Genomic DNA, 27,693 nt, shown 5'->3' on the forward strand with positions numbered 1-27,693 from the left:
GCGGGCAGGGCGCGCGGCCATCGGGCTGATTGGCAGGGAGGCTTCGCATCCTAATTGGGGGAGAGGGCACGCCCTCCCCGCCCCTCCCCTCTGGTCCCGCCCCCCCCCGGGGCGCTTGACCGGTGCCTCGCCCAGCTCGTTGATTGACAGGTGGCTGGCGGGGCGGGGGCAGCGGGTGGAGTTCCGCTCCCGCCCGCCCGGCCGCCGTCGAGCCCGGCGCTCACTTCCGGCCGCGCCGCGCCCGCTGGTTGGCCAGCGCCGCGCCGTTCGTCCCGCCCCGGAGAGTGATTGGCAAGCGGGGGGGGGGGGGCGGGGCGGGGAGGCGGAGCGGCGCCTCTGCAGGAGGAAGCGGCCTCGGCGTCGCCGCCGCCGCTGCTGCCGTCGCTGCCCGCGCCCGGCGGGATGGATCTGTTCGGGGACCTCCCGGAGCCGGGGTCCTCGGCGGCAGGTGAACGGGGCCGCGGCGCCCGCCGCCGCTGGCGGAGCCGAGGGAAGGCGGGGGGAGGGGGAGGGGGAGGGGGAATCCCCCACGCGCGCGCGCGCGCGGCCTCAACGGCTACCAGCGAGCGCGCGCGCCCTGCCCCTCCCCCCTCCCCGCCCGCCCTCGCGCCGCTCGGGGGCGGGGCCTCGCCAACCGTCCGCCCTCCCCCCCCAACTGCCGCGCGCGACCCCCCCCCTCCCTTCGGCGGCTCTGCCTGGTCACGTGCCGCCCCCGGCGCCGCCGCCTGGGCCCCGTGTCGAGCCGGCGGCCACCGGACCGGACCGGACCGGGGGATCCGGCGACCTGTGTTTGCCGCCGGCCGAGGAGCCTGGTCGCTGACGCGAGCCGCAAACTTACTCCCGCTCCTTGCGCCGCTAAAAAGTAGCCTTAGGTAACGCGTCTCCCCTCCGACCGAGGGGCCGGTCGGTGCCTTTGGCGGCGTAGCTCTGGGGGATGTTGCTCGACCGGCGGCTGGCGGCAGAAGCGCGTCTTTTGGCCGCTGCAGAAATAATCGGCAGGCGTCGGGGGGTGGGGGGGGTGTTGCTTGCTTTGCGCCTCACGTAGGTAGTGCCCAGCCCGCTGAAAGCAGGCCCAGCGGCCGCGGAGGGGGAGAGAAGCCCCCTTGTAAGTTAAGGAGCCGGTCTTGACTTTGAGCAGCCTGTTCTCAGGAGCGAATTCGGAGAAGTTCCTCTGTGCCGATGGCAGAGCCTTAGCTTGGTCCTTCCAGTAACACTTTGTACGTGAGGGTAAATCTCGGCGCTTTCCTGCGTAACGCCGCATTGTCGCGGAAGGGAGCGCGTCCGCCGGGCAGCGGTGAGCGCCAAGGGCTTTCACGCTGGGGAAGATGGACGGGAAGAGCTGAGAAGGGTAGTTGAATGGGCATCTGTAGGAGAAGGTGATAGAAGAACCGCTGGAGACATGGCAGTGGCTCTTCTCTTCCTTCTCAGATGTGCTTGGATGTGGAGTGTTACCAGTGCAGGTTAGGCTGTGCTGAGCCTGTTTCCCCCCACCCCGAACACGCGCGCCTTGTGCTGCTGCAGATCGTGGATCTGTGGAGGGCTGTAACAGTGTTATCCGAAACAGTGTGGTGGGTTTTGGGTCCCTCCTGTCCTGTAACGTGTTGACTGGGCTTCTGATAGTTGTTAAGTTGAATGGATTCCTAGCAAAACCCGCTGTTTTCAAGGTAAAAGTTCAAATCGTCTCCAGGCAGGTGGTTATTTAGCTTGTGTGAGAACTGCCTAAACTAGAGATGGAAGAAAGGTAGACAAGGTTTTCCTCTGTTCTCTCACCTATCCTTGCCTCAGACAGCCCTTCCTGAAACCTGTCCCCTGAGTACCTACAGCAGGTTTTGACTCTGCCCTGATATCTTACAGGGAAAGAAGCCCAGAAAGGGCCTCTGCTTTTTGACGATCTCCCGCCGGCCAGCAGTGCTGACTCAGGTATGGATGCTCTGTTCCTGGTTTCTGCATTTAGTTTGGCTTCCTGTGTTCTGCATCAGCCTCTCCTAGGTGAAACTTGTGTAAATTCTTCTCTTCCTTTGCTAGGATAAGGACATTTAGGTTTTCAACATTGGTTTGCCGAGAACTAGTGTTCCTCATCTTGGTTTTTTTCAGATAACCAGAACCTAATAGACATTCCACATTAGTATTCCCTGAAACAGATGTTGGTGTTAGGGCTGAGTCTGCCCCCACTGTCTAGTAACAGAAGTTGAAATATGGCTAGATTTGCTAGACTGGCGTTGCATAGTTTCTGCCCCTGGGGAGGGGCATGCAGAGAACTGTTCTTTTAACATAACAGAGGTATTTAGTTCTTCTTGCCTTTTTATTGCACTCCAGGAAAAGGAGGATCTTTGCTTTTTGATGATCTCCCACCAGCCAGCAGTGGTGATGCAGGTAAGGGCCTTTATCAGCCTCCCCAAATCTCTGTTGACCTACCCTTCTCAATAAAATACACTGTTAGAACTTGTTGCATTGGGAGTGTGGCGAGTTAATTTGGGGGCAGGGTTAGCAGTTTTTTCACCTCTTCTGTGCCGGTAGTGGTCATCTGTATGTGCCCTGATTATTTAAATTAGGGTTCTCATTATTTAAAAGTAAACTTAGATCTGTTCTCGAGAGCACATCCATCCGATGTCTTCCAGGTGACCCCCTGATATCTGTGTCTGAAAGCTATCTGCTATGGGAGTGAAAGTAAATATGTGCTTGCTAAGAGTGAAGATAGCGCTGGCTGAATGTGAGCACTGCCTTGACTTTTATTGCTTTTCTGCCATCGATGCAAATTGCCTCCAGTTACTAGCTGTGAATTTCTTCAAAAACCCCGACTGCTAGTCTGGCAAGGCTTTCTATGTTTGAACAAATGTTTGTTAGCAGCTGGGAGGAGACCATATAATTCAGTGTATCATGTGGGAACAAGTCTCCTGATGGAAAAAGCTAGGGTGCTGATGTCATGGGAATCATATTTTACTTCCTAGCTTTAATTTATAACCTGCCTTCTAGAATCCATAGCAAGCACATTATGTACTTCAGAGCAATAAAATATCCTTCCTTGCATTGTGACCACAATTTTTAGAAGCAAATAATAAAAGCTTAGAAATGTTCCAACATGAAATGTTAACTTCCTTAGTAGTTAACCACGATAAGAGCTGGTAGCTGAGAAATGAACAGCAGGTTGGTGGGGGAAATCATAGATATGGCCCTACTGTTGCTTATGTGTGGTTGCACAATTTTAAGTGATCAAATCAGTGCTTATGGGGCTAGACAGTAATGTATGGGACATGTTGTTCATGCCAAGTAAAATGCCTTAATACACCAAGCTGGGGAGATTTAAGTTTTGTTTTGTGACTGCAGGAACTTTTTTGTGTGTTTGTGGTCCGTTACTACGTCTTGGTTGACAAGTGGTAACTCAATCATTTAATATTGTGCAAGCTTTTGAATCTGTGCTCCTGGAAGGGTGCTTCGATATCAAAGGAATAGCTGCTGAATTCCTGCAAATAAAGCAGAACTAGAAGTCTTCAGCTCTCTGCACTTCTGTTCTCTTTCAGCTTCCTGTGCTACTGAGCAGGTCTCAGTAGAGAGCCATGGAAAAGGGGAGAAGAGGAAGTCCTTGGAGGAAGAGAAGAATGGCAGGGAAGAACTTGTGGAAAAGAAAGTTTGTAAAGGTTTTCAGACAGTTTGAAAACAAATGTACTTGATTTGTACTTTTGACGTTGGGCTGAGTAAGTCCAGATCAAAGCTAAGCTTTGGTTCTTCAGTACGCTTGCAGTTTCAGCCTCTCAGGGAATGAACTGCTGTGATGGTCTGTGAAAGCCCCTTGAGCTCTCTAGCGCTCTCTGCCTCTCTTATCTGGGGGTTTTTACCCGTCCTGCTAAAGTTGACTTTTTCTGCTAAAGTCGCCTAAAGTCGTAAAAGTTGAGTAGTGAGCACGCTGGCATTCAGAGTGTAAGTTCCTGTGCAGCCCATAGGGAGATTGGTTATGAAACTATCGGAAGGACCGATCCAGACCAGTTTCTTTTGCCAGATCCACAAATCTCTCCGTTGAGGGGCTATTAAGAAAGCCAGAGAGACTCGCTTTCACATATAGCGCCTTTGACGTCAGTGCACATGCCCACGTGTTACGCTCAGCTTTGGGAATAGGATGTGTCCAGTGGTGCAAATGAAACTAGATTTTCTGGAAACAGTGGAATTTGCTTTCTTATTCTTAGCCTCCTCTTTAAGGCTGTGCTTTGTTTAATCTGTGGTTTCAGTGCCTTAGCATTCCTCTTGGATGCCATGCATCTCCCTTTTGATGAGAGCCCAGCCTGATGCCTTGCAGTATGGCTTGGATACAGCTGCCTGTCAAAACAGGGGCAAACCGCTTTTATAGCTGCTGACCTTGCAGGCACTTAACAACTCATGTTACAAAGTACATTGTTTTTGGCAGAAGGTGCCAGGTGTGCTGCTGCAAGGCAAGGGATACACTTTGCTGCAATGCTAGGAGTTACTCTGAAAGCCAAAAAGTGATTGCAGATTTGTTGCTTCTTAGCCTGAGCTGATGAAGGAGTTTGATGTTGTGTGCATGTGTCTGCTTTGTTCCCCATTAGGGTCAGTGGGCCTCCTTGGATTGAAGGGCTATGTGGCAGAGAGGAAAGGTGAACGAGAAGACATGCAGGATGCACATGTCATCTTAAACGATATCACTGAGGAATGCCAGCCTCTGCCCTCCCAAATGTAAGTGGGCCCAGACTTTCAAAGCCAGAGAATAAAGCTGTGGATTGCAGCTATCACGAGGAGGTGAAAGAGCTCCAGTTTGCTGGAGCTAAGCTGTCACAGCTAAGCCAGCGATACTGATCCATTTTGCTGGGAGCAGCTGATACTCTTGACTCTAACCTGCTTTGTGGTGTGTGTCGGGCTTATCTGGGAAACCAGGATTGGATCTTTAGCCCCGCTCTGTGCTCCTGAGCTAGTCACAGGACTAGATTATAAATAAGTATCCCCCTCTGAGTTACTGAGTTGCTGAGCACCACTGACCTCACAAGGATTGTGAGGGCCTGATAACTCTGGATATTGAGCCTCTGTTATCTGAACTTAATCATGGGCATTTAGAGACCCTCAGTTTAATTACAGCTAATCAGTCCTTGCCTTTGAGGCTTCACAGGGGGTAAAATGTTAATTGTGGCAATGGAGGACATGGATACTTGAAGAAGAGACAGCATAGATGTCAAAACTTTCTCATTTGATGAGTTTAAATCTCTTAGCAAATGATATATATTTTAAAGGAAGCATCACCCTGATGCTGTATTAGGTTCTAAATCAAAGCTCCTGGGAGCTTTGTTTGCTGAGGGATCTGAGTTTCTTGTCTGTAGCCTTGTTGCAACAAGTGTTAAGATATGCCAAGAGCTTTAGCATCTGTTAGATAGATGCCTGCATAGTGCTGGAGAGTTGCGGTGCCCTCGACCTGAAGTGTTTAGCTGCTCTTACACCAAGTTGTGGTCTGTGAACTCGCTTCTGTCCTTCACTTCTGGATGGGGAAGTTAGGAGAAAGTTTTTTAGTGCTTGTACATGTAAATTAGGTAAACGCTTAAATGTGTGAGCGTAGGGACTTGCAGCTTTTGTTTGTGACTTGCAGCACAGTGTCACTTTCCCTCTGGCTCGGGGCAGGACAGGGTGTTAGGGAAACGAACGTTCTCAGTCTTCAGTTCTGACTAATGGACTTTTTCTATTATCATTTGCTCCTTCACAGCACGCGTGTCTCATACTTTGCTGTTTTTGATGGACACGGGGGAGTCCGAGCCTCAAAATTTGCAGCACAGAATCTGCACCAAAACCTGATTAAGAAATTTCCGAAAGGTGAGAGGAGTGGAGTAAGGGAAAGTGGGAGAATCATCACCTTTTATACCTTGGCTTTATGGCTGTTGCTCAGGGAAACTTGTTTGAACACAGTTCTAAAGTTCCCATTGCTTGTCGCAAACAGGCTTGCGTGCATAGAGACCATGCCCTCTCCTGTGGAAGAGGGTTGGGAGCCTTTTGGCCCAAGGGTACAAGTAGCCAGATGTGAAATGCTATGCAAGAGTTGAGATGTGCTGCTACCAGTCTCAGGAGTGCCACTTGGTGAGGAGAGGAAGAATAAAAATAGTCCCCTAGTGGAGAGAGATGTGGTATAAACTCTCTGACATGTTACCGTGCAGATCTTTGCTAGTGCAAACCCAGGATGTACCCTGGCAGCTCTGCATGGGATCTGAGAGATGCACTGCCGTATTTAACATTGGATGAGGGAAGGATGGGATCGGGTTAGGGCAGAGATGTTTTAGCAGGACCATAGTTGCTCTTTTCCTTGTCTGACAGGCGAGGTAGTCAGCGTGGAGAAAACTGTGAAGAGATGCCTTTTGGACACCTTTAAACATACAGATGAAGAATTTCTAAAGCAGGCATCCAGTCAGTAAGTGTAAATGCTTCTCACGTGTTTGTATTTTGTAGCCTGCATCTCACAGGCCTTGGTTTTGAGAGGGGCAAAAGAAACTTTGAGTCTTATCTATGCTTTGATGAGACCCCACTTGATCACATACAGCGTAGCTGTGCCGTTCTCTAAGCCTCCCCACTGGCTGGGGGTCTGACAGAGCTAGACCACTATGTGCTCTAATCTTATTCTGTGGTACAGGGTCTGTAGGACTATCGCATGCGTAATGCATGTTGCATGGTAAAGGAAGGGATCAAAGCATGACCAAGAATCTGCCTCTGTCCTTGTCAGAACATCTTTTATGCCTTCTTTTTAAAGACTTAGCATGTTGCTGAAATGACACTTCCTATACTGCATGAAATAGGACAGCTGTCTAGGTTGATGACATCAAAGCGTGACAGAGGGTATTTGTAGAGCAATACTTTGCAGGCTGCTGTGCGTGGCTTTCTTCAGAGTTGCTTTTGTGTTAGCAAGTATGTGCTCACCAGGCTCACTGCCTGAAGTGGAGTTTTTAATGCCTCCTGTTGAAAGATAGCCTCCCGACTTAAGTTTAATCTTTCTTTCTTCACTACTTTTGAAAATAGATGTGTTGGTGAAAAACGTCTCCCATCTTAAACTTGTTTCTGATTCTTTTAAAACAAAACTGAGAAGTGGAGAAACTGCTTTCTGTGGGAGTAATGCCAGCCTATCTCCCAGCTGGAGTGCGAGTGCAAGCACCCTTACTTTTTCTCAGTCTCTGCTGAGCTGATGTGCTAACTATGGTTTAGGACTAAGGCAGGTGCAAATTGGGTAGAGTACTGTCACTTTGTTACTGGCCTTTCACATTTTTTTTTTCCCCCCTATTTCATAGTGTCACCTCTAACACAGCTGGGGAGACTTTTCATACATCTAGTTCTGAGGTTCCCTGCAAACTTTCAACTTAAATTAAAAACTGGCTTAGTCTCTTACACCTAATCAGTTAAACAAGCTTGCCTAGGCAAAGGAAAAAAGGGCTTCTTGATTCTGTTAGAGAGCAGGGTTTGGTCTGGTTGACCGAACCAGTCTCCATTTGTTCAGAAACATGGCTTATGACAAAGCTGCTATTACAGGATTGCTAGTGATAGATGCATTGATGATACCAAGCGAAGTGAATGGTATTTGTTCAGCTGCTCCTTGAAATTAGGGAAAAACTGGACAAAAAAAATTTCTAGACTTCAGTCTCTCACAGCTAGTTTCAGTAAAGAATGGTGTCATAGCTGGGCTTCGTTATGGGAAGGACCGATCTGGCAGCTGCAATCTAAGAAACACTTCTCATTTTACCCAGAGCTTTACAGGTACAAGCTTAACTACAGCAAGTGAAATACCAGGAGAGTGACTAAACTAGTGGTATTGCTACTAAAGAGGGGTGGTGAGAACTGAAGCAGGCAGGTGTGCTGGGGGAAAACGGAGGAGAAACGAAGAATAAAACTCTGCTCTCGTCTTGACTGTTTCTTCCCTTTGCTGCAAAGAAGTCCCCCGAGGAGGGATTGGGGTTGCTAGTTTGCTTAGAAAGCTACAGCTTCTAAGCAGCCATTGGGGCTGAACCTGTTCCATCTACAGATGAGCTTTCCCTGGAGCTAAGCGTGGAGGGAGGAAGGGTGGTATGGGGAGCGTGGTTGGCGGTAGTTGAAGCAATGGGGCCCTGGCCCCCTGAGAAGCAGAATAGAGCATCAGCACATTTAGAAGCTGGTGCTTTATGTAGCTCCTGCATCTTTATCCAGCTTGATGTTTATGGCCAGCAGTTTCCCCGGGTGCTCGCTCACAGCTTGAACTTGCAGGTTGTGATGGGGAGCTTGTGCTAGCTGACTGCTGAATGTCAGTGGGTGAGCCCTCTTTGAGTCTTCAGGAGCGCTATGTGACGAATCTCTTAAAAATTGTTTTCCCCCTTAGTAATCTTATTTTTGCTGCCTTCAGGAAGCCGGCATGGAAGGATGGCTCCACAGCTACTTGTGTCTTAGCTGTTGACAATACTCTCTACATAGCCAACCTTGGGGACAGCCGGGTAAGTGGAATAGAGAAGCTCACAGCTGGAGTCTCAATTCTTCCGAGACCTTATTAACTCTGAAGGGCAAGGTGTTGTTCTCATGAGATGTTCCCAGTTGCTGTTAGCTCCCCTGACCGTTCCTACCAAGCAGCAGCTTTGGAGAGGGAAACTCCTCTGTGTTGTCCCTCTAGTGCAAAACAACTGTGTGTTAGCTCTCTCTGAGCGGTGCTAAATATCTCCCAGTATCCACTACTGTTGCCTTCTGCCTTGTTTACAGGCATGTCATTCTGGGAAACCATTGCTATTCTTACGTACTCCATACTGGAGAGATCAAAATTACCATTCCAAGTTTACGCTAGTTCTCATTTTATATGTGCAAGGAGCCTGAACTGGGAACTTACAGCTCTGTTAAGCAAATTTTTTGCTGCGTTTCTGCTGTTGTTTACTCACAAAGGTCTTTTGTCAGCACAGGCGATTCTGTGTCGTTACAATGAAGAGAGTCAGAAATACGCAGCCTTAAGCCTCAGTAAGGAGCACAACCCCACACAGTATGAGGAGCGTATGAGGATACAGAAAGCTGGAGGAAATGTCAGGTAAACGGTTAAAGGTGATGAATGAGTAAATCTAAACCCTGCTCCAGCTTTGGGTGCCTGAGCACTGTTTCTGGACTGTTAGCTGAGCCCAGCACACTTGCTAGCGAGAGCCCAAAGGGAATCTCTTGCTGCCTACTGGAGGCACAGTGATCCCTGAGGTGTCTTTAAGGATTCGTGACTAAGTGGGTCAGTGGGGGGCTCGTTTCCAGGAATTTACAATGGCAACCGGGTGCTGTACTGCAAAGGCAGGAAGCTGAACTAGTGCTCTAGCCACATGAAAGGCTGACATTGCAATACAAGCACAGACGTGCTTAAACTTGAGCTTAACAATTTGTCTTGGTGCGTTTTTATTTTCTTTCTTTCTTTATTTTTAGGACATATTATTTGGTATGCATTGAACACAATTCACTTCCTACTTGCAGCATCAGTTTTCCCTCCTTGCCCTGAAAAAGGGGGAGCATTTCAGAGAACATGAGAGGCCCTGAGCGTCTGTCCTCATGGCAGTGCTTTCCCATCCTCGGCATGGAGCAGCCTGCAGTTGGTGTAGTTCCTCTGGGAGTTACCTGCTGTGCTGAGGCTGTTAGAAGTAGAAGGGCGATTTCTGGAGCTGGAGTGGTGTCACCCAAGTGTTGCTGTGCATGTAGGTGTGCGTGGCTGTTTGGGCAGCAGGTGCTCAACACAGCATTTGTATCTGATTTTCCTGGATAGGTTTTCTCCCTTCTTTGAGGGCTGTTTCTTGACTCAGTACATACTCTGGTTGGTGACATCTTCTCAAGAGCAGGCTCAGTGCAGGTGAAGTGTCTTCTGTTTTTATAGCCTGTTCTCTGCTGCAGAGGCAGAATGCCCCCTGGGGTGGGAAGGGGTGGGCTGAGTCCTGTCACGTTGCCGTGCCTGGGGAGCTGTGTTCCTTTATCTTCAGGGAGCACATGCCACTTCTAATGTTTAGCACTGATCTATCTTTGCACACAGGGAAGAGATGGGCTAGTCTGTTAGCTCTTTTCAGAACTGAGGGAACATCTCCCCAGCTGCCTGGGAGCCTCTCCCACTGGTGGTAGTTCAATATTTTGGACGCAAGAGATAAGGAGTGAAGAAAGGCAGTGTGTTAGCATCAGATCTGTTCTCTGGGACGTGCCTGGCTCCTTGCTTTTATGCTCAAACAGGGTTGGTTGGTCTAGGAGAAGAACAAGGCTGTGTCCTTCCAGACTGCACACAGTAGCCTTGTGAGGGGAGAAGATGCTTGATCTTTGGGAAGGGGGAGTGTGGGAAGCTGCCTGTGTGGGGGCAGCACTGGCTTAATTAGGGAAGCTTAACAAACAAAATGGCTCCCTAGGATAGTTTGTAACTTGGGTTTCACAGGAGCGGTTGCTGTGATCAGTGTGTAGTAAAGATCAAGTGATCGTGAGAAACTGCCGTGGTTTTCACTCCCCAGTGATGTCAGCTGTTGAACCAATCTACAGGGGGTGGTGGTCTGATAGGCAAGCGCAGGAGGGGCTAGCTAGCTCAGTCCTGGTGTTACTTTTTGTCATTTAACACTCCTGTTGAAATGCACTTTACTAAATATCTTGCTAAAAGATAATCTGCAGATTCAAGCCTCTGCCTCCAGGAGCTCAGCTCAGCATGTAAATCTTACTTCCCTGGCTTGCTAGGATGGGCAGAACTTGAGTTAGGACAGGGAGAAAGAAAACAGCCTTGAATTCTCTTGACTCCATTTCTTCCTCCCCCTCCTCCATTTGTGTGAAGCATTGGGAAATGTGCAGAAAGCGGTGGAGACTTGGAAGGGAAGAGGAGAGGCGGGATTTGTGCAAGGCAGCTAACCGCGCTATGGAGAAGAGCACCCTATCAGGCAGTGCAGTGAGGAGCTGTGCGCATGCATAGGGGCGCTCTCGATGTTCTCTTTCCATATGCAGGGATGGAAGAGTCCTAGGAGTGCTGGAGGTTTCCCGCTCCATTGGAGATGGCCAGTACAAACGCTGTGGTGTTATCTCTGTGCCAGATATCAAACGTTGCCAACTCGCACACAACGACAGGTAAAGCGTGCCCACGCACACGAGGGTTGCTGTGTCCTAGCTCTTGCTCACAAGTAGCACAAGCTACGCAACCCCATGTGCCTTGCTGTTAGGACCGAGGCATTTCAGACTCATCCAGATTTAAAGGATACTCTGGATCTAGTGTCTCTGCTCCCATTCCTTATCAATGTAGTGGGGATAACGCTGCTGCCTCACTCCACCAAGTTACGGCCGAGGCTCAGGTTGAATAAACTGCAAGGCTCGGACTTCCTGCATGCTCTGAATAAATTCGCATGCCAGTGTTCAAACAGTTGTTAAGGCTTGAATTCTTGGTTCCCTTTCCTGTCGACATGCCATTTCTAGAAGCCTTGATGTACACATCTACCAATGCATTCAGCTCTGATTTCGGAAGTTTTGAGATACTTTTCTAGTAAGTGATTGGCGATGATAAATTACTGTGAACTTTCAGGTCAATGCGTCCCTGAAGGTCCTCTGCTGAAGTGAGGATGTAACCCCATCCTGCTGCTTTTTGAGGGATTTGAGTTTCCATATCAAGAGATCCACTCTAATGTTTGTAAAGACACTCTGCATGTCAGGCTCTGAAAGGATGTCTTCAGGGGCATGTGCTACTGTGACAGGCTGGCCACCTCTGCAGGAGGGCTGCAGTTTTCCTTGTCCCCTGAATCCGGTTGGGGTTGATGGTTGATACGCTCACGCTTCCCCTGTAGGTGAGCGTGTGTGTGAATGTGTGTACACAGCAGGCTGCAATTCCTCCATCGTCCAGTGGGGAGCTAGGAAGCATCTCCCCCTCTCTTAGGCTTCATGTTCCCCCAGCCCTCTGTAGCCTGCGGTAATAGCTTGTGGCAAAGTCTGTGACAGTTATGCCTCTTTTGGGGCTAAGCTCCTCACTTACTCTTTTGAGTATTTCTCATTAAATTATGTTAGTGCTCGTCCCAGGAGCACAAGATTTTAAAGGCTTTAAAGGGATGCACTTAAGGTATTAAGCCTGCTGTATGCCTCTGTTTCCTTGCGTTAGCTGCTTTGCAGGCAAAATATGCGATTGAAAAGGACTTGGAGGGAAGAAGTAGTTTCTGGAGGAATAATGGAGCTTTCCAGCAGGGTCCATGGACGTTGTATATAGTCTTGGATAACTGTGCGGTGTCGGTAGGTCCCCCAGGACGTCCTGATCTAGGTCTTGACGTTGCTGGTCTGACTGTTTTGAACTGCCTCAGCTCTATGAATAGTAAGTTCTGGAGTATCAGGAGACTTCCTAATGTCCCTGAGGGTTTTTCAGATGAGCTTTATGGCCTCTTCCCTTTGGACTGGAGCATGACTGCTCATAAAATAGGATGGAGGGATTTTGCTCTAGCTGGGGAGTCAAAGATTCAGCCTTACAACCTGGCTCTGTTTCGTTTCCAGGTTCATCCTGATAGCGTGTGATGGCCTCTTCAAAGTCTTTACACCAGAAGAAGCTGTGAACTTCATTGTGTCCTGCCTGGAGGTGAGGAGAAGGCAACTTGGAGGTGCTGGTTTACTTGTGTACTCCTTCATCAGTGCAGGAGGCATGAAATAGGATGTGACTTGCTTCCTCCAGGCTAATACCAAGCTGAGCAATGAGCGTGTGGCACAGAAATGTACTTCTGCCGGGGCTGATGAGAGCTAAGTGAAGCACTGCAGGGCTGTTCCATGTATCTGGGGTTGTCCTTAATTGTTTTGCTTCTCCATGCTTGGCAATTCTCAAGTGCTTGCGCCTACGTACTTTGCTGGGAGCAATCAGTGTCATCTTTCCTCGTTCCGACAGGATAAGAACATCCAGACGAGAGAAGGGAAACTAGAAGCAGACGCTAGATACGAAGCTGCGTGTAACAGACTGGCCAACAAGGCAGTGCAGCGAGGATCGGCAGACAACGTTACGGTTATGGTGGTCCGGATAGAGCACTGAGCAATGAGGTGCGGCTGCGGGATCCCGAGCCGTTTCTGGCGGATGTAAGGAAGGGAGAAGGCGGTGTGCGTGCGTGTGTGGCTGGGGGAGGGAGGGCCCTCTTGGATGCTCTTCAGTGTAAATAAAGGTCTTTTCTAATAGTTTTAGTTCATTTGGCCAGCAGTGTTTTATAAATGGCGAAGGCTGCCACAGTGGGTGAGCCTGCGGGGAGATCTCTTGTCCTGTCCATCCCCACTGTGAATGTGATGACATACCAAATAAATGTCTTTGGTAAAGGTGCTGGCAAGAGGAGGCATCTTTGCATTTGAACTACCACCCGTTCAACATGGTGGCAGTTTTGATGTTCGTTTCCTTATGCTTTGTGGGAGGCCCTGGGAGTGTTTTTGAGCATTCAGGACTTGGTGGGAGCTCCAGGTCCTGCTGTACCGTGTACGTTGTGCATTACTCTAGGCCCTCTGTCTGGAGCCCAGAGTTGGCTTATGTTCTTAGTGCTGGGAAATAAATTATTTAGTTCTGGAACTGGTTTTTGAGGTTGCATGTAGCTGAGTGATAAAAACACAGCTTGCAGAGCAGCAGTGTGCCTTCTACCTGCTTGTGGAAAACATTGTTTTTATCCCAGTTATTGATACAGTAAAAGTGGCTGGAGTTTGTTCCTGGTATGTCGTACATTTGTAACTAGAAAAGCATTTTCCAAAGGATTCAACAAATGCACCTGCCGGGCGGTTAAGATAAGGACAGGCTCGGTGCTTGTCCCTAGTTCTGGTCTTTGTGCTATCGGAGGAACAGGCACCTTGGTTTAGGTACTGGTTGCTATTAAATATTTTTCTTTCTCATTCCTCTACCAGCTGTTGGTGCAGAGAGGAAGTGATGCTATTTTCCAGAGAACCATTCAGAAGAAGTAACTATATCTCACATTCTTTAACACCTTGTGCTTAGGATTCAAGTGACAACGTGGAGGCTAAATGAATTTAGATACCAAAGCACTTTAATCAGATATATGCCACTTTACAAATTACACGACTTCCCTGACCTGTGGGCAAGATGGTGTGATGAGGGAGGGAGATAAGGCAAGTGGGGTTAGCGTACAGTCGTTTCTTACACAACCTCCTTGCTCCACGGGAGAGATGGTGCAGTCCTGGAGAGGCTGGCTGGGTTGGTGTGGAGGTTCCTGCCGTGTGCGCACAATCCTGGCGTGGGATCGTGAAGGGGCTCTTTTCCGCTCCCTGCGATCCCTGGAGGTTGGAGAGAGGGTCCTGGATCCTGGTGCAGGGTCATGGGGCCTCTCCCTTCCCTCCTCAGAGTTTCAGGAACTCTCAGTTACACCAGTACTCTTGAGCATCCCTAGTTGTAGGATTAGCTAGAGAATGTCTCATTGATTAGCCTGTTCAAATTGTGCTGTTGTTCCCTGATCTGTTGTCACCATTTGTTACTCACAATCTGCTTGTTCGAACACCTCCGGACACTTTTTGCACTTTTAGTGATTAACAGATTGTTTGCCTAGGTGGACTGTCTGTTTCCTTGAGCACACCAAAACCATTCTGTGTCTGGGGCAGGTGGTTGATTATATTTCATCTGCTATAGCAAAAAGTCAGGCTTATGCCTACAGTTCAGCTAAGCAGACCTAACTCATGCTATCTGCTACACACCTCTGTGTAACGCTGAGGGAGGAAGCGGGCCTCCAGCATGTACGTCAGGCAGTGTTCAACTCTGCCAGCTTGTTCTGCTTCCAGCTGTTTCTCTGCATACCCCGATGTAGCGTTGCACTGCAGGAAGAGCTGAGGGGGAACTGTGCAGGTTAGCAACATGCTTTCTCGTTTCTGTTCTTGAAAGCCAAATGGGAGACAGCCACAGCTGAGACAAGTAGCACTTAGTGTATGCAGTCCCTGGCAAAAGAAACCCTGATAACATATCTCAGAAGGACAACTCGCCCTCCCTTCTCATCTCCCTGCTTTTCACAGCTCTTGCGCTGGGGAGAGCTTTGTGCTGGGCTGCTAGAGGTGAGCCATGCGTTAGTCCTCCAGGAGGAGGAATCTCTTCCTTGCAGTGCAAGAGCTGGTGAAAGAAGTGTCAGCTTGTCCTTCTCTTGCCCCTTATTACAGCCGTTCTTTCCTTCCTTTAGAAAGAGTATTGAAAGCACAACTCCAGCTAGGAACATAATATGTGGTGTTCCATAAAATGCATTACACCATACACTTATTAATGGTATACGTAAATGTTCATCATGGTGGTGGGCAGAGTGAAGCACCATGGAGCAGGTTTTACCAAGCTGAGGAGAAAAGTAGTGAGCCAGTTAGAAAGGCCGGTTCAACCCTAGACTTAATGGAAATCAAGAAACTATCTGCCTGCGTTTCCTGGTAGGGGTGGGGTTAGCGAAAAGTTTCCTGAAAATAAACTTGACCATGTTGTTCAGCAGCATCCTGCTACTGTGAGGAGCTTTTAGCTTTTAGCTCCGGACAGCACCCCGGGGTGCTGTCACCCCGGGGTGGCCCACGCAGAAGCGCCCTGCATGCACTTCCTCTCCCCTGGGCTGCCTTAGCTTCTGCTCTTAGCTTCTAGCCCCAATAGCTCTGACCAAGTTCAATCTTTCGGTTTTGTTTTCTTAGAAGTGCATTGGGCTCGGTATGCTGGCTGGCAGAAGGCAGCTTATCACCTTGGCAAGCCCTGTTCTCCAAAAGTGAATCCGTTTGTATTCTTGGGTGTATTTGGTAGGAGAAGAAGTTTGGCTAATCTGAGCAAGAGTAACGTGGCTGATGGTTGCGTGTGGTAACTGGGAAACTCTATCTGGGTTGAGCTCCTCAGCTGGGTGAGAGCTGCAAAGGCCTCATCTCTGCCAGGATGCTGCTGCCCACTAGTTCAGTTGATGTAAAAGCGCTCTTTTTTTTTTTTCTTTGTTTCCCCCCCCCCCGCACCCCCCATGAGATACAGCCTTTTAGGGACAAGCTCTCCTTTGCCACTGGGAAGAACTGAGAGTTAAGACTGCAGAAGCAGAGCTTCCTCCAGCATCTAACCCCCTGCACCCACCACCAAGAACTGCAGCAACAGCTACTTCGGCAGGGCCCTAGGGGAGACGCAGCCTGTGCCCGCGGAGGAGGCCAGGGAAAGCCCTCGGGGCTGAGGTAGCGGCAGAGGAGGCTGCCCTGCCCCTTGCCTACGTGCTTGTCTCCCCTGGCGAAGGTGGGGCTGGGTGTAGTTCCCCGGCTATCTCGCGGCGCTGCTGGCACAGCTCCCCCAGCGCGCTACGTGCTACTAAGAAATAAAACGTGCAGCTTCGTTGCCCCACGCCCAGCCTGCTCGGGTACCTATCCTGCGGCCCTCCCTCAGGCACGTAGCCCTGCTCCCATCCCTCGGTTTAGACTGCTATCAGGGCCAAAGCAAAGAGCCTATCTGCGCTGCCCACGGCCTGGGCCCTGTGCCATAGGCAGGGAACACCTGGCCCAGGACACGAGGCCTCAGAAGTGGGAAGTCATGGGGCAGCAATTTGCTTTACTAGAAAGCGCTGAATTATCAGGACACTGCTCTGCTTTGGAGATTAACTTCAGAGGGCGCTGGCTTCTGCTGGGAAATATTAACCGCTAATAAATTACGGGGAAGCGAGCGATAACGAATAATCTGTTTTCAGCTGCTGAGACGCTGGGCAGGGAAATCTGCTAAGAGCTCAGACAGGGACTTGGGGCTTTCCTCTACTTCCGTTGTCACAAGCGCAGCTGCCTGGAGTGGTGGGAGCAGATCCCTGCAGGGGAACTAGCCCACTGTGGAAGCCGTCAACATTGTTTTTCAAGATAAACCTGCAGCCCTAGCCTTTAGATTAAAGTGAACTCCTTTAGTTCATTGTGCCTTTGGGGGTTTGTTTATTTATGGTTTTTCCCCTTTCCTGACCGACTTTCTTCTGGCTTCGAGCGGCTGGGTCCTGGGGTAGGATCTGGCCAGCTTACCGCTCCTGCTGTAGCGGCAGGTCTTTCCCGGGCCTGGCGGCGAGCAGGGGCGATGGAGCGGCCGTTGGCGGACGGAAGGATCCGGTCGGTCCTGGCGGAGAGGCTTGGAGCCGTGTGCAGGGCCCCGAGCCTTTTCACACCCCCAGCAGAACAGCGCTGAAATCTGAGCCGCTTTGAACAGTGACGGGAGAGCGGGCAGTGTTGTCTACGAAAACGGAGGCGTACTGCCCAGCCTGGAAGGGAAGGAGGAGGTTTAACGAGACGGGGACAGGTCCTTCCTCGTGGCGTGTTGCGCGCTCTGGCAGGGCCAAGGAGAGATTTCCTGCCCGAAAGCAGCTCGTGCCCCTGGCAGGTAGGGCATCCCAGGCACGGTACGTGGCATAGCGCTAGGGATCGCCAATGTCCGCGGCAGGGCCCGGGCAACGGTGGCGCTTTGCTGCTGCCCCGCAGAGGCCCGGGCCCAGTCGCCCAGCCACCGCTCACCTGCAGGTACAGGACTCCGTTGACGGAGACGGTGAAGAGGTCGCCGCTGCTCTCCAGCCGGGACACTGTCTCCAGAGAGCTGCAGAAAAGGGAGAGAGCTGCTGTGAGGAGTCCGGCTCTCCTTCCACCTGGGGACGCCTGGCTGAGGGGCGACCTCGGGTTTGACTCTCCGCTGGCCGGCAGCGACCGCGGCCTCCGGGGGCTGCGGCCCCTTACCTGTCGTGCTGGCAGAGGGACTGCACGCAGATCAGCACCCGCAGGCGATTTCGAGGGCACTGCTGCCCCTTCCTCTGGTGGCCTCGGTGCACTGCGACAGAGAGGTGCGTGAGCGGAGGTCGGGGCTCCCCAGCTGAGCGCTCGTCCCCTCCCCGAGGGGAAGGCCGCGCCGGGGGCGCCCGGCACCTCACCGATGTGCAGGGTGGCTGTGAAGGTGTAGTAGCCCGCGACGGGCGCCGTGTACTGGCCGCTGGTCAGGTTCAGGCCCAGGCCGCGGTGGAACATCCCTTCCCTCTCGGGCTGGGGACAGAGAAAGGCTCAGGCGTTAGGGCACGAGCGGCTGGGCGCCGCGAGAAGCGGCTCACGCTGCGGGCGCCCTTAATGGCAACGGGAGCGGCGGCCGCCATTGCCTTGGTGGCCTGTCCGCTCTGGGGACCCTTCAGCCCGCCTTGGGCTGGTTGCCCGGTTCGGTGCGGGGAAGGGGTGCTGCCGGGCCCCCGACCTGGACCAGGCAGGCTCTGCGGAGCAGGGCTTTCTCTAGGCGAAGCCTTTAACAGGCTAAAGCCGCTTCCTTCACCGTCGAGTGAAACCATCCCTGCGGGAAGAGCCTGGCACAATCTCTAAATAATTCTGCTCGTTCTCCAGGTGACCAATATCGTGGGGTATTTCCCCCCCCCGTGTTTGTGCTTCACCTTGATTCACTTGTTAACGCCTTCAGATACCCGCCGCCGATGGACGCAGGCTCTGCTCTCCTGCGAGGCCTCGGGGACCTTCCCTCACCTCTCGGCTTTGGCTCCTTGTGAAAGGCCAAGTAATGGCAGTGTGGTTTTTGGCTAGGTGGTTTTGTTTATAATCCTCCTGCCATGAGCCCAGGGAGCAGAAAGAATGGAAAAAGCAAAACGAAGTAGTGTGGGGGGTTTTTGGGGTGTTTTTTTTTTTTTTTAAATCCCAGTTCTTAGCTGCGCCTTCCCAACCTGGCTGTTGTTGTTTAACCCTGGCTCTGCGCTCCCCTTTTCATACTGAGCTGCCTTCCTTTCCGTGGGGACCCTCCTCCGGGCTGCAGGGGCTGGTTGCCACCTGGGTCGAGAAGATACAGCTGCCTGCGGGCGCACCGTGGCACCCTTCGAGAGCCCACGGCGGAGCTGGCGCCCAGCCGACGAGCGCGCCCTTCAGCCGCAGCGCCATGAAACTTGCTGTGACCTCGCGCTCGACTGAAAAGCTGAGGCCTTACACGGCGAGGGCTTGGAGGAAGAGCACGCTTTACAGTCGCTCGCAGGGACTCCTTTTCCTCCCTCGTAAACTCAAGCAGCGGCAGGACAGGAAAAAACACGGGCGCGAAGGCTGAGCTCAGCCTCCTGCCTTTCTTCGGTCACTTACTATGTAGTAGATCTGCAGTTCCTGCAGCGATCTCTGCTCCACAGAGATGTTTCGACGTGTCCGGCAGTGGAAAGCTGCTTCCACGCGATGATGAGGCCCGCTCCTTGCCAATGGGCTGGGGACGAAGGCCAGCACGTTGTCTTCGCTGCTCTTCTTGTCTTCCTCGCACCCTTCGCAGGCCTTCACGCTCATCTGCTGCTGCTCCTTCGCTGCGCCTGACCCAAAACCCAACCGGAGACTTGAGCTTAGGCATCCTTAGTCCACCTAGGGTTTGCCTGGAGATGGCAGCATCCCCCAGGGCTGAACCGTGGGGCCGGCTGTGGGCCAGGCTCAGCCAGGAGCTCGGCCAGGCCGAGAGAGAGCAGAGGGGCTTTTCACAGCAAGGAGGGGGGGTGGCAAGTCCACCAGGGCTTGATTTGCAAATTTTTCGGTTAGCCCCTGCCACGCTCCCAGACAGATGACTCCTCTGAGGACGTGCCCCAAGCACGTGCCTGCAAGCGCAAAGTCTGCCCTGATACACGTTGCGGCCGTTGTATTTGTTTCTGGTCAAACACACAACGCCTTCTTCAGGTCTCTCACCTGTGCCTGAAGGTTTCCTCAACCTCCTAGCCAGGTATCCCAGGAAAAGACAGCACAGCCCGGCCTGCTCCCCCGTCCTCCTCCCCCCCACAGCACCCACGGCATGCCCCGCTCCGGGCCCACCGCGGCTTTTCCTTCCTGCGCACGTGGCTCGCGTTCCTCCCCCCTCCCCAGCCTTGGGCTCCTTCGCGGCCCCCACCTCGCCGCAGCCCGCGAGCGGCCTCCCCGGCCCAGGCGGGCGCCCGGATGAGGCTGCGGCTCCTTCTCGGTACCTTGGAGCAGGCGCTGGAGTTCCCGCAGCAGCTCCTCCGCTGTCGTGTGCGCCCCGGCGGGGGCGCGGGGACCGGGAGGGCCTGGCGCACCGACCTGGAAACCAGCCGGAGAAGGCGCGGGTTGGGGGGGGGGTTAGGGGGGGGGTGACGTCGCCTGTGCGCCCCCCCCCCCAGCCTCAGCTCCTGCTCCCTACCTTGGCTCTCTTGCCCTTGGCCCCGTCCCGCGCCTTGCCGCCCTCCGAGCGCTTCACCAGCAGCGCCCAGGCGTCGCGGGGATCGACGCCGCCGGCCCGCTTGGCCGCCGCGGGGGCGGCGGAGGCGGCCGGCGGCGAGCGGGGGGTCCCCGCCGCGACCCCCAAGCAGGCGGCGGCGGCGCACAGCAGCGCCAGGCAGAGCCCGGCCGAGCGGCGGCGGCGCCGCATCCCGCGTCCCGCATCCCGCATCCCGCTCCGCTCCCCGCCGCCACCGCCGCCCGCTGCGCCAGGGGAGCGGAGGGCAGGGGCGGCCCCGGCCCCGGCACCGCCCCGGCCCCAGCGCCGCCCCGGCCCGGCCGCCTGTGCCCGAGATGCCCCATCTTCTGTGCCGGCGACGGGCAGGATCCCTTTTAGCTGCGAAAAGCGACCGGCGAGGAAAGGGAGTTGTGCGGCCTGGGGAGAGGCGGCCGCCTCAGCCCTTTGCTGCCTCTCCCGCTCCAGGACCCGCAGCGCGACCCCGGGCGGCTCCCCCACGGCACGCTGCGCGACACCTTCTCGGGGGTGTTTAATGGTTTCCAAAAACGGGGGAGAAAAAAAAAAAAAAAAGAGACACCCCCCCCCCCATACAGAACAGCTTAACCAAAAAAACGATGCTCGCGGAGCTGCGCCATCCCGAGGGTCAGGCTCGGCGGCGAGGGGGGGGTAGCGGGCCGGGCTGCCGGGGCCGGCGGGAAGGGGAGCGCCGGCCGCGCGCTCCGGCTGCCTCCCGCCTCGGGGGGCCAAACCGGCTCTGCTCATTCAGGCCCCGCGAACCGGGGCTCGACTGGGCACCGACGACGCCGTCGGGTGTCCCAAGGATTGCCCCAGCCGTCCTCCGTTTTTGCCGTTTCTGGCTAGCAAAGCGCTTGGGGCCGGGCGGCCACGGGAAAAGGGCCGTGGGTTTTCTGGGTGCTGGTGCCGCCAGACCTTGAGGAACGTTTTGAGGGACGTTCCCCTTGTGAGCGCCCTGAAGGCTTTGGGGTTTCCGGGGGGGGGGGGGGGGGAACCCCAAACAAACTTAAAAAAAAAAAAAGAAGAACAGTAACCGAAGCAAAAGGTTTTTGTAAGGAAAAGCCTGGCTCCCCCCACCAGCAGCCTCTTTCACGTCCGGAAAGGACGGGAGAGAAGCGAGCGCCACGGGAGAGCTCAGCTCCATCGCGCGACGGCGCGCTAAGGCCACCGCGCTGCCCTCGGCGGAGACGGGCTCGCCGACCGCCCCGCTCCGGAGGGGAGCAGAGCCCGGAGCCGCCGTCGACGGCGTTTAACGGGGTACGTGCGACTTCACCCCTCCTGGCAGACGGGCCCAAGCGCAAGGGTGGCTTTTGCATCCGCGCCGAGGCCGGCAGAACGGCTCCCGGCCCTCGCAGGGAGCTGAAGAGTTTAGGAAGAGGGTTCGGCCCGAGCAGTGCAGAAATGCTGTGCCTCTGTATAGCAAAACTAACCCACAATACCCCCCCCCCCAAAAAAATACCCGCCCTGCCCCGGACCAGCCCTTCCCCTCCCAAATGGTGGGATGAGCTCATTCAAGCCCCGGGCGCCGGGCTCCGCTACCACCCGCGGTCGCCCTCGAACGCCTCTGTCCACTTGGAGGTGTCCATGAAGATGGAGGAAGAGCTGTGGAAGAGCCAGAGGCAGGGCAGGGGGCCCTCCCTCGTCCAGCGGTCCTTGGCGCAGTCGTACACCTCCATCTCCACCCGGTAGTCGCCGTCCATGCCCTTCCAGTGGCCGCCCGTGACGAAGAGCCGGTCACCCAGCGGCACCATCCCGCCGTTCTCGTGGAGCGTGTGCAGCAGCTGCACCTGCGGCAGGGACGCGCCAGCTCCGGAGCCTGCTCTGCGCCCCCCCCCGCCGCGCGCACCCCCCACCCCCCGCCGCCCCGGCAGGAGGGGGGGGGGGTCGCTGGCGAAGGGCCCTCCAGGGCGAGCCTAAACTTTGCTTAAAATCATAACCCGCTGCAAGTTTTTTTGCTGCCAGAGCGAAGGCCGCGCATCTAGGTGCGGGGGTAGCGAGCACAGGGCTGGTGCTGGGGGGGGGCGGACAAGGCGGGATGGGGGCGAACTGCGCTCCGCGGGGGTTAACGGAGCAGCTCGCCGGGAGGGAGACGGAGGCGCTGGCGCCCAGACGGGGAGCCGAGCGGGGGGCCGTTTCCAGCGCTTGGCACCGGCCGAGCCAACAGCTGCAGGAGGAGCCCGGCACCAGCCCCGTAACCCAGGAGCCCCAGACAGCCGCCGCTGCCTTAAGTGGCTGGAGGGAATGAGTTTGCAGGGGCTCAGCTGGCGCGGCCGAGTCCCTGACTTCCGGCAGCTCCCCGGGTGAGCAGTCACCCAGCCGCTTCCCCAGGGCTTCCCAAAAGCTTGGCGGTCTGAAGGCCTCAGTGCTGCGGGGGACCAGATTGGCCTGGCCATGAACCGGCCAAATCCCACACGGCCTGGCGTACAAACCCTCTCTACCCTCCCTCCAAGGCACGGCACAGACTGCACCCAGACTTGGCAATTTTTTCCGCCTGCCTTCTCACGGTTGGCCCCAGAAGCCCTCTCATCTCCTCCTTTACCCTGGCCTCCCTTTCCTCAGCGAGAGTAAAAGCCAGAAGACGTCTGGCACCTAAATCTTAGCAGATAACTAACAGCCACCTTCTGCGTTTAGATGGGGCAAAGTGCAGCTCAGCCCAGTGCCCCCACCCCTGGCCTCCCGGGAGAACGAGGCTCCTCGCCGGGTCCCATGCAGCCCTACCTTCTGCCAGATGTTTGCCTCCGGGTCGTACACGTAAACCTTCTTCGTGTTGTCCCCAATGAGGTAGATGAGCCCATGCAGGGAGGCGCAGCGTGGGGCTGAGAGGTACTTTGGGATGAAGGGGGATGTAATTACACTCCACAAATCTGCAAGGGACAGCCGTGAGCATCATGTTAAAGTGCTTCAGACGCCTGGCTATTAATGCAGCTACGTCTCAGTGACCAAAAAATTCAACAGTGACCCCAGAGTTATTTGAAGAGAGTGCTTAAAAGAGAGGAGACAGACTGGCTAGGCAGAGTGGGAGGGGCACCTTCACTCACCATCCAAGACAATTTTCTCGTGTAAAAGAGATGGGGAGTTGTTTGTACCAGCAGCATGGGATGGTAGAAACCACCATGGGGTTGAGCGGGAGCTGCCTGAGGAGGTGCAGTTTGTGGAAGAGGTTTTTTTTTTTTCAGTTCTTTCCCTCCCCAATTGAGGAGCTGCCTGGAGGCCACCGCAAGGCGAGAGGCTGGGTCCAGCGTGGAGGCCAGATGCTGAAACCTTCTAGACGGACCTTGGACCAGCACCATAGCTTTGTCTCCAGCTCTGTCTCTGGCTCCATCATCTCCTGCTGCTCCTGACTGGACTCCCTGGATGGACCCTGGACCTGATCCATCCCCTTGCGGTGTGACTGGTGCTGTACCCATAAGCAGCACCCAGCTCTGCCCGCCCTGTCCATACCCTGTGGGACCATGTCCCGTTGCTGAGGGCACTACCCTTGGCTCCTGGCATGGGTGCGCTCTGGCTGCTCCCTGGCCGCTTTCTGAGGGACACCGACATGGAGCCACGCGTGTACCTCTGACGGGGTTGTAGCACTGCAGGGTCAGGGCGTTGTACTTGACGGCGCAGGAGCCGATGAGGTAGAGCTTCCCCAGGCAGCCAGCGGCCGTGAAGTTGCTCACGTACTTGAGGGCCGGGCTGATGGCGCACCAGCTCTTGTTGTAGGGATCATAGCACTCCACTTCCACGATGTCCACTGTGGTACCTGTGGGGCGGCAGGGATGCTGTGGTCCACCTCGGCCCGGACTGACAGGTGCGGGAGGATGACCGGTGCTCCTGGGAGCACCTGGGGGGCTCTTTGCACCGCAGCCTCTGGAGCGCCCACGCTGTCTTACCACCAATGACGTAGATCTCGCCATTGAGGACGGCACTGGTGTGGTTCGTTCGGGCTTTCAGCATCGAAGCGATGGGCTTCCAAGCGCCATCCTTCAGGCAGAAGCGCCAGGCCTGGGTTGTCGACCACGTGTCGTTCTGAGACCCCCGGGAGCCACCTAGAGAGGGAAGTGACCAGCCATGAGGAGGGATGGGGTCAGGCTGGGCTTGCCATGATCCCCTCCAAATGCATGCATCTCCTGGGCATTGCTGCTGGATGGTCAAATCCACCCAGGAGAAGAGCAAGGAGAGGGCTCTTGCTTGCAAAGGTCCGCTCCCAGCAGCCTTGGGGAGAGGAAAGGGCGGGGGGGGGGGTTCTGCCCCACTTGGGGAGCTGCTGGGAGCTACAGCACACCCATACTGGCCTGGAAGGATGTGCAGTTCTGGAGGGCAGCCCTGGCCCCACATCAGCACCCCAGCCCTGTGCCCCAATCTCTGTCCTCCTGGCCTCAGTGTGGGTCTCAGCACCTGCTCCTTGCCGTGATACTCGGGACCGCCCTGCCGCGGGCTGGGAGCCCCTAGCACCTACCCGTGACGTACACGTCGTTGTTCAGAGCCACCAGGGAAAAGCCCCATTTGTTGTAATCTGGGAAGTCGGGCAGAGCCATCCATCTCCCTGAAACACAGCAAACACAAGCGATAAAGTCGTGGCCTTGGGACACCCAGTGTCACATCATGATATGGGGCTTAGAGACTTGGAAACTGCAACTGGGCTCAAATCTCACAGCCTCCTGATCTTGTTTACTTTATTTATTCATTGCTGTTGTGCAATCGGAGGCGCTATGGGGTCTGGGTGAAATGTGAGAGTTTCTCCTCCTGAAGAGCAGCCAGGGGGCTGCTGTTGGGAAGGATGAGCTGGGCAGGCAGATGCTGCCTCCAGCCGTGCCAGGGCTTGGTCTGAGTGGGAAGGAGTTGGGAAACCATGCTGGTCTGCTCTACAGCAGGGTCTGGGCCAGGTAGTGGATTTGGGGCAGACCGCAGGATTAATTAACCCACAGTTAATCCTCCCACATGTGTGGGGGGGATTCAGATACCCTGTCCCCACAACAAGCACTTACTGCTCTTGGGGTTGTAGAAGGCAAAGTTCCTTGGGGTGGCTCGGGCGTCCAGCCCACCGTCATCATCCTCGGTCTCCTCCAGGACCCGGCCGCCAACCACCACCAGCACCTCCTCCAGCTTCTGCGGCAGGGTGAGGGGCCTCTTCTGGGCGCCAGAGCTACTTCCGCCCTGAAGACAGAGGCCAGGGCAGCGCCGTGAGGCTCCAAGCCCCGCTCCCGGCTCATTGCTCCCCGACTCATCACTCCCCAGCCCGTATCCTGCCACAGGGCTAAGGACAACAATACCTCCGCCACCGTGGAGGTAGACCGGCGCCTCCCACATCCCCCCTGTGCTCTTTGGACACTTGTGATCTCCTGGACAAGCATTTATGCCTTTATCCATTCCTCACTGGGCTTCAGCTAAAAGCATTGCCCCTTCCCATGCTCCCCAGCCAGGTGGTGAGGGGGAGACGGGCTCCGAGCCCCGCTGCCACTGACCATGGTGCGGTATCTGGCGACGACGGCCTTGCTGGCGTCCGAGTCACGGACGAGCGGCTCGGCGGCGAGCAGGTTCTGCAGGTACTGGTCCGGCAGCGAGACGAGGTGGGCCAGCTCCAGGAGCTCGGGCAGGAACTTGGCCCTGGGCCCCGCGTCGTAGCGCACCCAGCGCAGCACGGCCTCGGCCAGGCTCTGCTCCTCCTGCACCTGCAGCTGGTCGTTGGAGAGGTAGATGGCCAACCTCTCCTTGGAGAGCTGGAGGAATTCCTCCTGGCGAGAGACATCTTCGAAGTTCTCCTGCAAGAAAGACCAAGCCTTGGAGGACACCTCAGGGCAGCCATGGCTCTCTCCAAACTCGCAGATACCTAGGCAGTTCGTGGCATCCATCTGCTGCCGGAGGTAGCGGGTGCAGACTTTCTGGATAGTGGGGAAGTGGAGCTGGTTCGAGGTGCGGATGAGCCCCTCCACGTTTGCCTGGTTGATGGTGATCTTCCCTGTGTAGGCAAAGTCGAGCAGCATCTCCAGCGCGCTGGGGTCCACCTCCTTGATCTCCACCCGGGCGGTGATGCTCTCGACGAAGTCGCCGGAGAACATGGCGTCAAAGTAGTGGCTGCAGAGGGCCAGGACCCCGCGGTGGCAGGGGAACTCCCGCCCGCCCACCAGCAGTGTCACGTCCGAGAGCTTGGGGTTGGCGCGCAGGCGCTGCAGCCCCTCCAGCAGGCTCTGGGCGTGCGATGCGAGGCAGAAGTCAAAGTCGTCCACGTTCCTCACCATGGTGCCCAGCTCGGTGGCCAAAGCTGTGCTGGTGGAGGGGCGCCTGGGGGGGGGCCGGTGTGGGGAGGCCTCGCTTGGGAAACTGTGGGCTGATGCTGGCGTAATGAGCGCGGAGAGCAGCAGATGAGCGTGGCGAGGGTGTCCCTGCGAGGAAAAGGCGATGACAAGTCCCTCCCTCTGAGCATGGATGCGCCTTCCTAAAGTCGCCCACGTGATTTATAGGCACCAGCTGGGATGGGAGGAGCGTTTGCAACGAGCTGCACGCCGTGGACTATTTCTCCTCCCGGACACCCCATGGCCTGAGTCATGGGGCTGGGTCATGCTCCAGCGCGTCCTGGGCAGCCTGCCTGCCGCCACGACCTACTTTTCGGGAAGGTGGAGAGAAGCAGGAGGATGGGTTTAGGGTTGGGGCCATGTTGCATCAGACCACAACCTGGGCTCCTGCCCCAGGACCCTCAGAGACGTTGAGTCCTTTCTGTGGCGAGGAAGGTGGCCGTGACCCCCTGCCCGCCAGCTGGGGACGGCGAGAGACAGCCGACGTGCACAAACACGAAGGGCTGGGATTTTTGGCTGGTGCCAAAGACGTTTCGCGATCCTGTTAGCACCGGGAGCGGCAGCCCGGCAGGGCAGGAGCGCGTGGGCGTGCGGGACGGGGTGCGCAGCCCGGCGCCGTCCTCAGCTTTCCCCCCGCAGTGCAGGGGCACGGGGCGACGCGGCAGCGTGCTCCAGCTCGCCCGATGAGCCTGGGTTGAGCGGGGGGCACGCGCTGCACGGTGTGGAGCATGCCTGCATCCCCCCGTGGTGTCCGGAGGGCACCCACAAAGAGTCCCTGCAGCAACCCCCCTCGCTCCTGAAAGCATCCCCTCCGAGGCCGGACGTGCTGCCCGGCATCCGGCACGGCCTCCCTGGTCCCCGCACCCCCAACTCTCCCCACCCCGTTGAGCAGGCGGCGGGTTGTGCTCAGCCTCCGGCCGGGGTCCGGCTCGTGCTTCCCTCCCTACCGTTGCTCCCCGCGCCGCACCCAGCCGCCTCGCTCCTACCTGGGCTTTGCACCCCTCAGCGCACCCGCCGCCTCGCCTGTCCCATGCAGCCGCCCTTGCTGGGGAGCGACGCGGCTGGTGTCTGCGGGCCGGGGAGGGACGTCCCTGCGGGGGACGGGACGGCAGCTGGGGCTGAGCCAGAGGGGCTATATTTAGCCAGCACTGGGACATCGATCTCCCCCAGCTGCCTGCTCTTAAAGGCGCCCTCCAGGCGCCTGCCGGACCCCGCGTCCCTGGGCTGGGGCAGTGCTTGGCTGGCCTCAGGCTTGGCTACGGGCTCTGCCGCGCCGGGGAGGGGCTGGGGAAACCTGCGGACGGTGGTTTGGCAGCCCCAGGGGCAGCAGGACCAGTGACACCGTTGCGCAAGCGTAAGAGG

General features: G+C 55.4%; 3 protein-coding genes across 5 annotated transcripts; 1 reads left to right on the top strand and 2 right to left on the bottom strand.

Moving 5' to 3' along the window:
* Positions 1–279: 279 nt before the first annotated feature.
* ILKAP (ILK associated serine/threonine phosphatase) lies at positions 280–13,098 on the top strand. 2 transcript variants are annotated; one of them, XM_068955022.1, is made up of 12 exons: positions 280–448; positions 1,855–1,920; positions 2,317–2,373; positions 3,519–3,635; positions 4,557–4,683; positions 5,696–5,802; positions 6,298–6,391; positions 8,342–8,429; positions 8,883–9,004; positions 10,912–11,031; positions 12,430–12,511; positions 12,812–13,098. In XM_068955022.1, exons 1-12 carry the CDS (start codon positions 403–405, stop codon positions 12,950–12,952), a joined length of 1,167 nt encoding a protein of 388 aa, XP_068811123.1. In that variant the 5' UTR covers positions 280–402; the 3' UTR covers positions 12,953–13,098. The 2 variants fall into 2 exon arrangements, with proteins under 2 accessions (XP_068811123.1, XP_068811124.1); XM_068955023.1 differs by lacking the exon at positions 10,912–11,031 and having other exon boundaries at positions 308–448.
* Positions 13,099–15,849: 2,751 nt separating this feature from the next.
* ERFE (erythroferrone) lies at positions 15,850–20,233 on the bottom strand. Its single transcript, XM_068954687.1, has 7 exons — positions 20,006–20,233; positions 19,812–19,905; positions 18,961–19,175; positions 17,775–17,883; positions 17,584–17,674; positions 17,368–17,446; positions 15,850–17,117 (listed from the first exon to the last, which is right to left on the bottom strand). Exons 1-7 carry the CDS (start codon positions 20,231–20,233, stop codon positions 17,019–17,021), a joined length of 915 nt encoding a protein of 304 aa, XP_068810788.1. The 3' UTR covers positions 15,850–17,018.
* Positions 20,234–21,094: 861 nt separating this feature from the next.
* On the bottom strand, positions 21,095–27,411 carry KLHL30 (kelch like family member 30). 2 transcript variants are annotated; one of them, XM_068955024.1, is made up of 8 exons: positions 27,318–27,411; positions 25,504–26,421; positions 25,027–25,195; positions 24,498–24,584; positions 23,932–24,087; positions 23,613–23,801; positions 22,775–22,920; positions 21,095–21,843 (listed from the first exon to the last, which is right to left on the bottom strand). In XM_068955024.1, the coding sequence occupies exons 2-8, from the start codon at positions 26,275–26,277 to the stop codon at positions 21,592–21,594; spliced, it is 1,773 nt and encodes a 590-aa protein (XP_068811125.1). In that variant the 5' UTR covers positions 26,278–26,421; positions 27,318–27,411; the 3' UTR covers positions 21,095–21,591. The 2 variants fall into 2 exon arrangements, with proteins under 2 accessions (XP_068811125.1, XP_068811126.1); XM_068955025.1 differs by lacking the exon at positions 27,318–27,411 and having other exon boundaries at positions 25,504–26,493.
* Positions 27,412–27,693: the final 282 nt, after the last annotated feature.

The sequence above is a fragment of the Struthio camelus genome, chromosome 9 (genome assembly GCF_040807025.1).
Source record: "Struthio camelus isolate bStrCam1 chromosome 9, bStrCam1.hap1, whole genome shotgun sequence".
Classification (NCBI taxonomy): domain Eukaryota; kingdom Metazoa; phylum Chordata; class Aves; order Struthioniformes; family Struthionidae; genus Struthio; species Struthio camelus.

Coding starts and splice junctions, on each gene's coding strand:
- ILKAP (XM_068955022.1), top strand. CDS start 403: ATGGATCTGTTCGGGGACCTCCCGGAGCCGGGGTCCTCGGCGGCAG. Junction 449..1,854: donor GCCGGGGTCCTCGGCGGCAG/GTGAACGGGGCC, acceptor GATATCTTACAG/GGAAAGAAGCCCAGAAAGGG. Junction 11,032..12,429: donor CAACTCGCACACAACGACAG/GTAAAGCGTGCC, acceptor TTTCGTTTCCAG/GTTCATCCTGATAGCGTGTG.
- ERFE (XM_068954687.1), bottom strand. CDS start 20,233: ATGCGGCGCCGCCGCCGCTCGGCCGGGCTCTGCCTGGCGCTGCTGTGC. Junction 17,884..18,960: donor AACTGCAGATCTACTACATA/GTAAGTGACCGA, acceptor CTCTGTCCCCAG/CCCGAGAGGGAAGGGATGTT. Junction 17,675..17,774: donor CACAGCCACCCTGCACATCG/GTGAGGTGCCGG, acceptor TCTCTGTCGCAG/TGCACCGAGGCCACCAGAGG.
- KLHL30 (XM_068955024.1), bottom strand. CDS start 26,277: ATGGTGAGGAACGTGGACGACTTTGACTTCTGCCTCGCATCGCACGCC. Junction 25,196..25,503: donor TCGCCAGATACCGCACCATG/GTCAGTGGCAGC, acceptor CTCTGTCTTCAG/GGCGGAAGTAGCTCTGGCGC. Junction 22,921..23,612: donor GTGCTACAACCCCGTCAGAG/GTACACGCGTGG, acceptor TGTCCCTTGCAG/ATTTGTGGAGTGTAATTACA.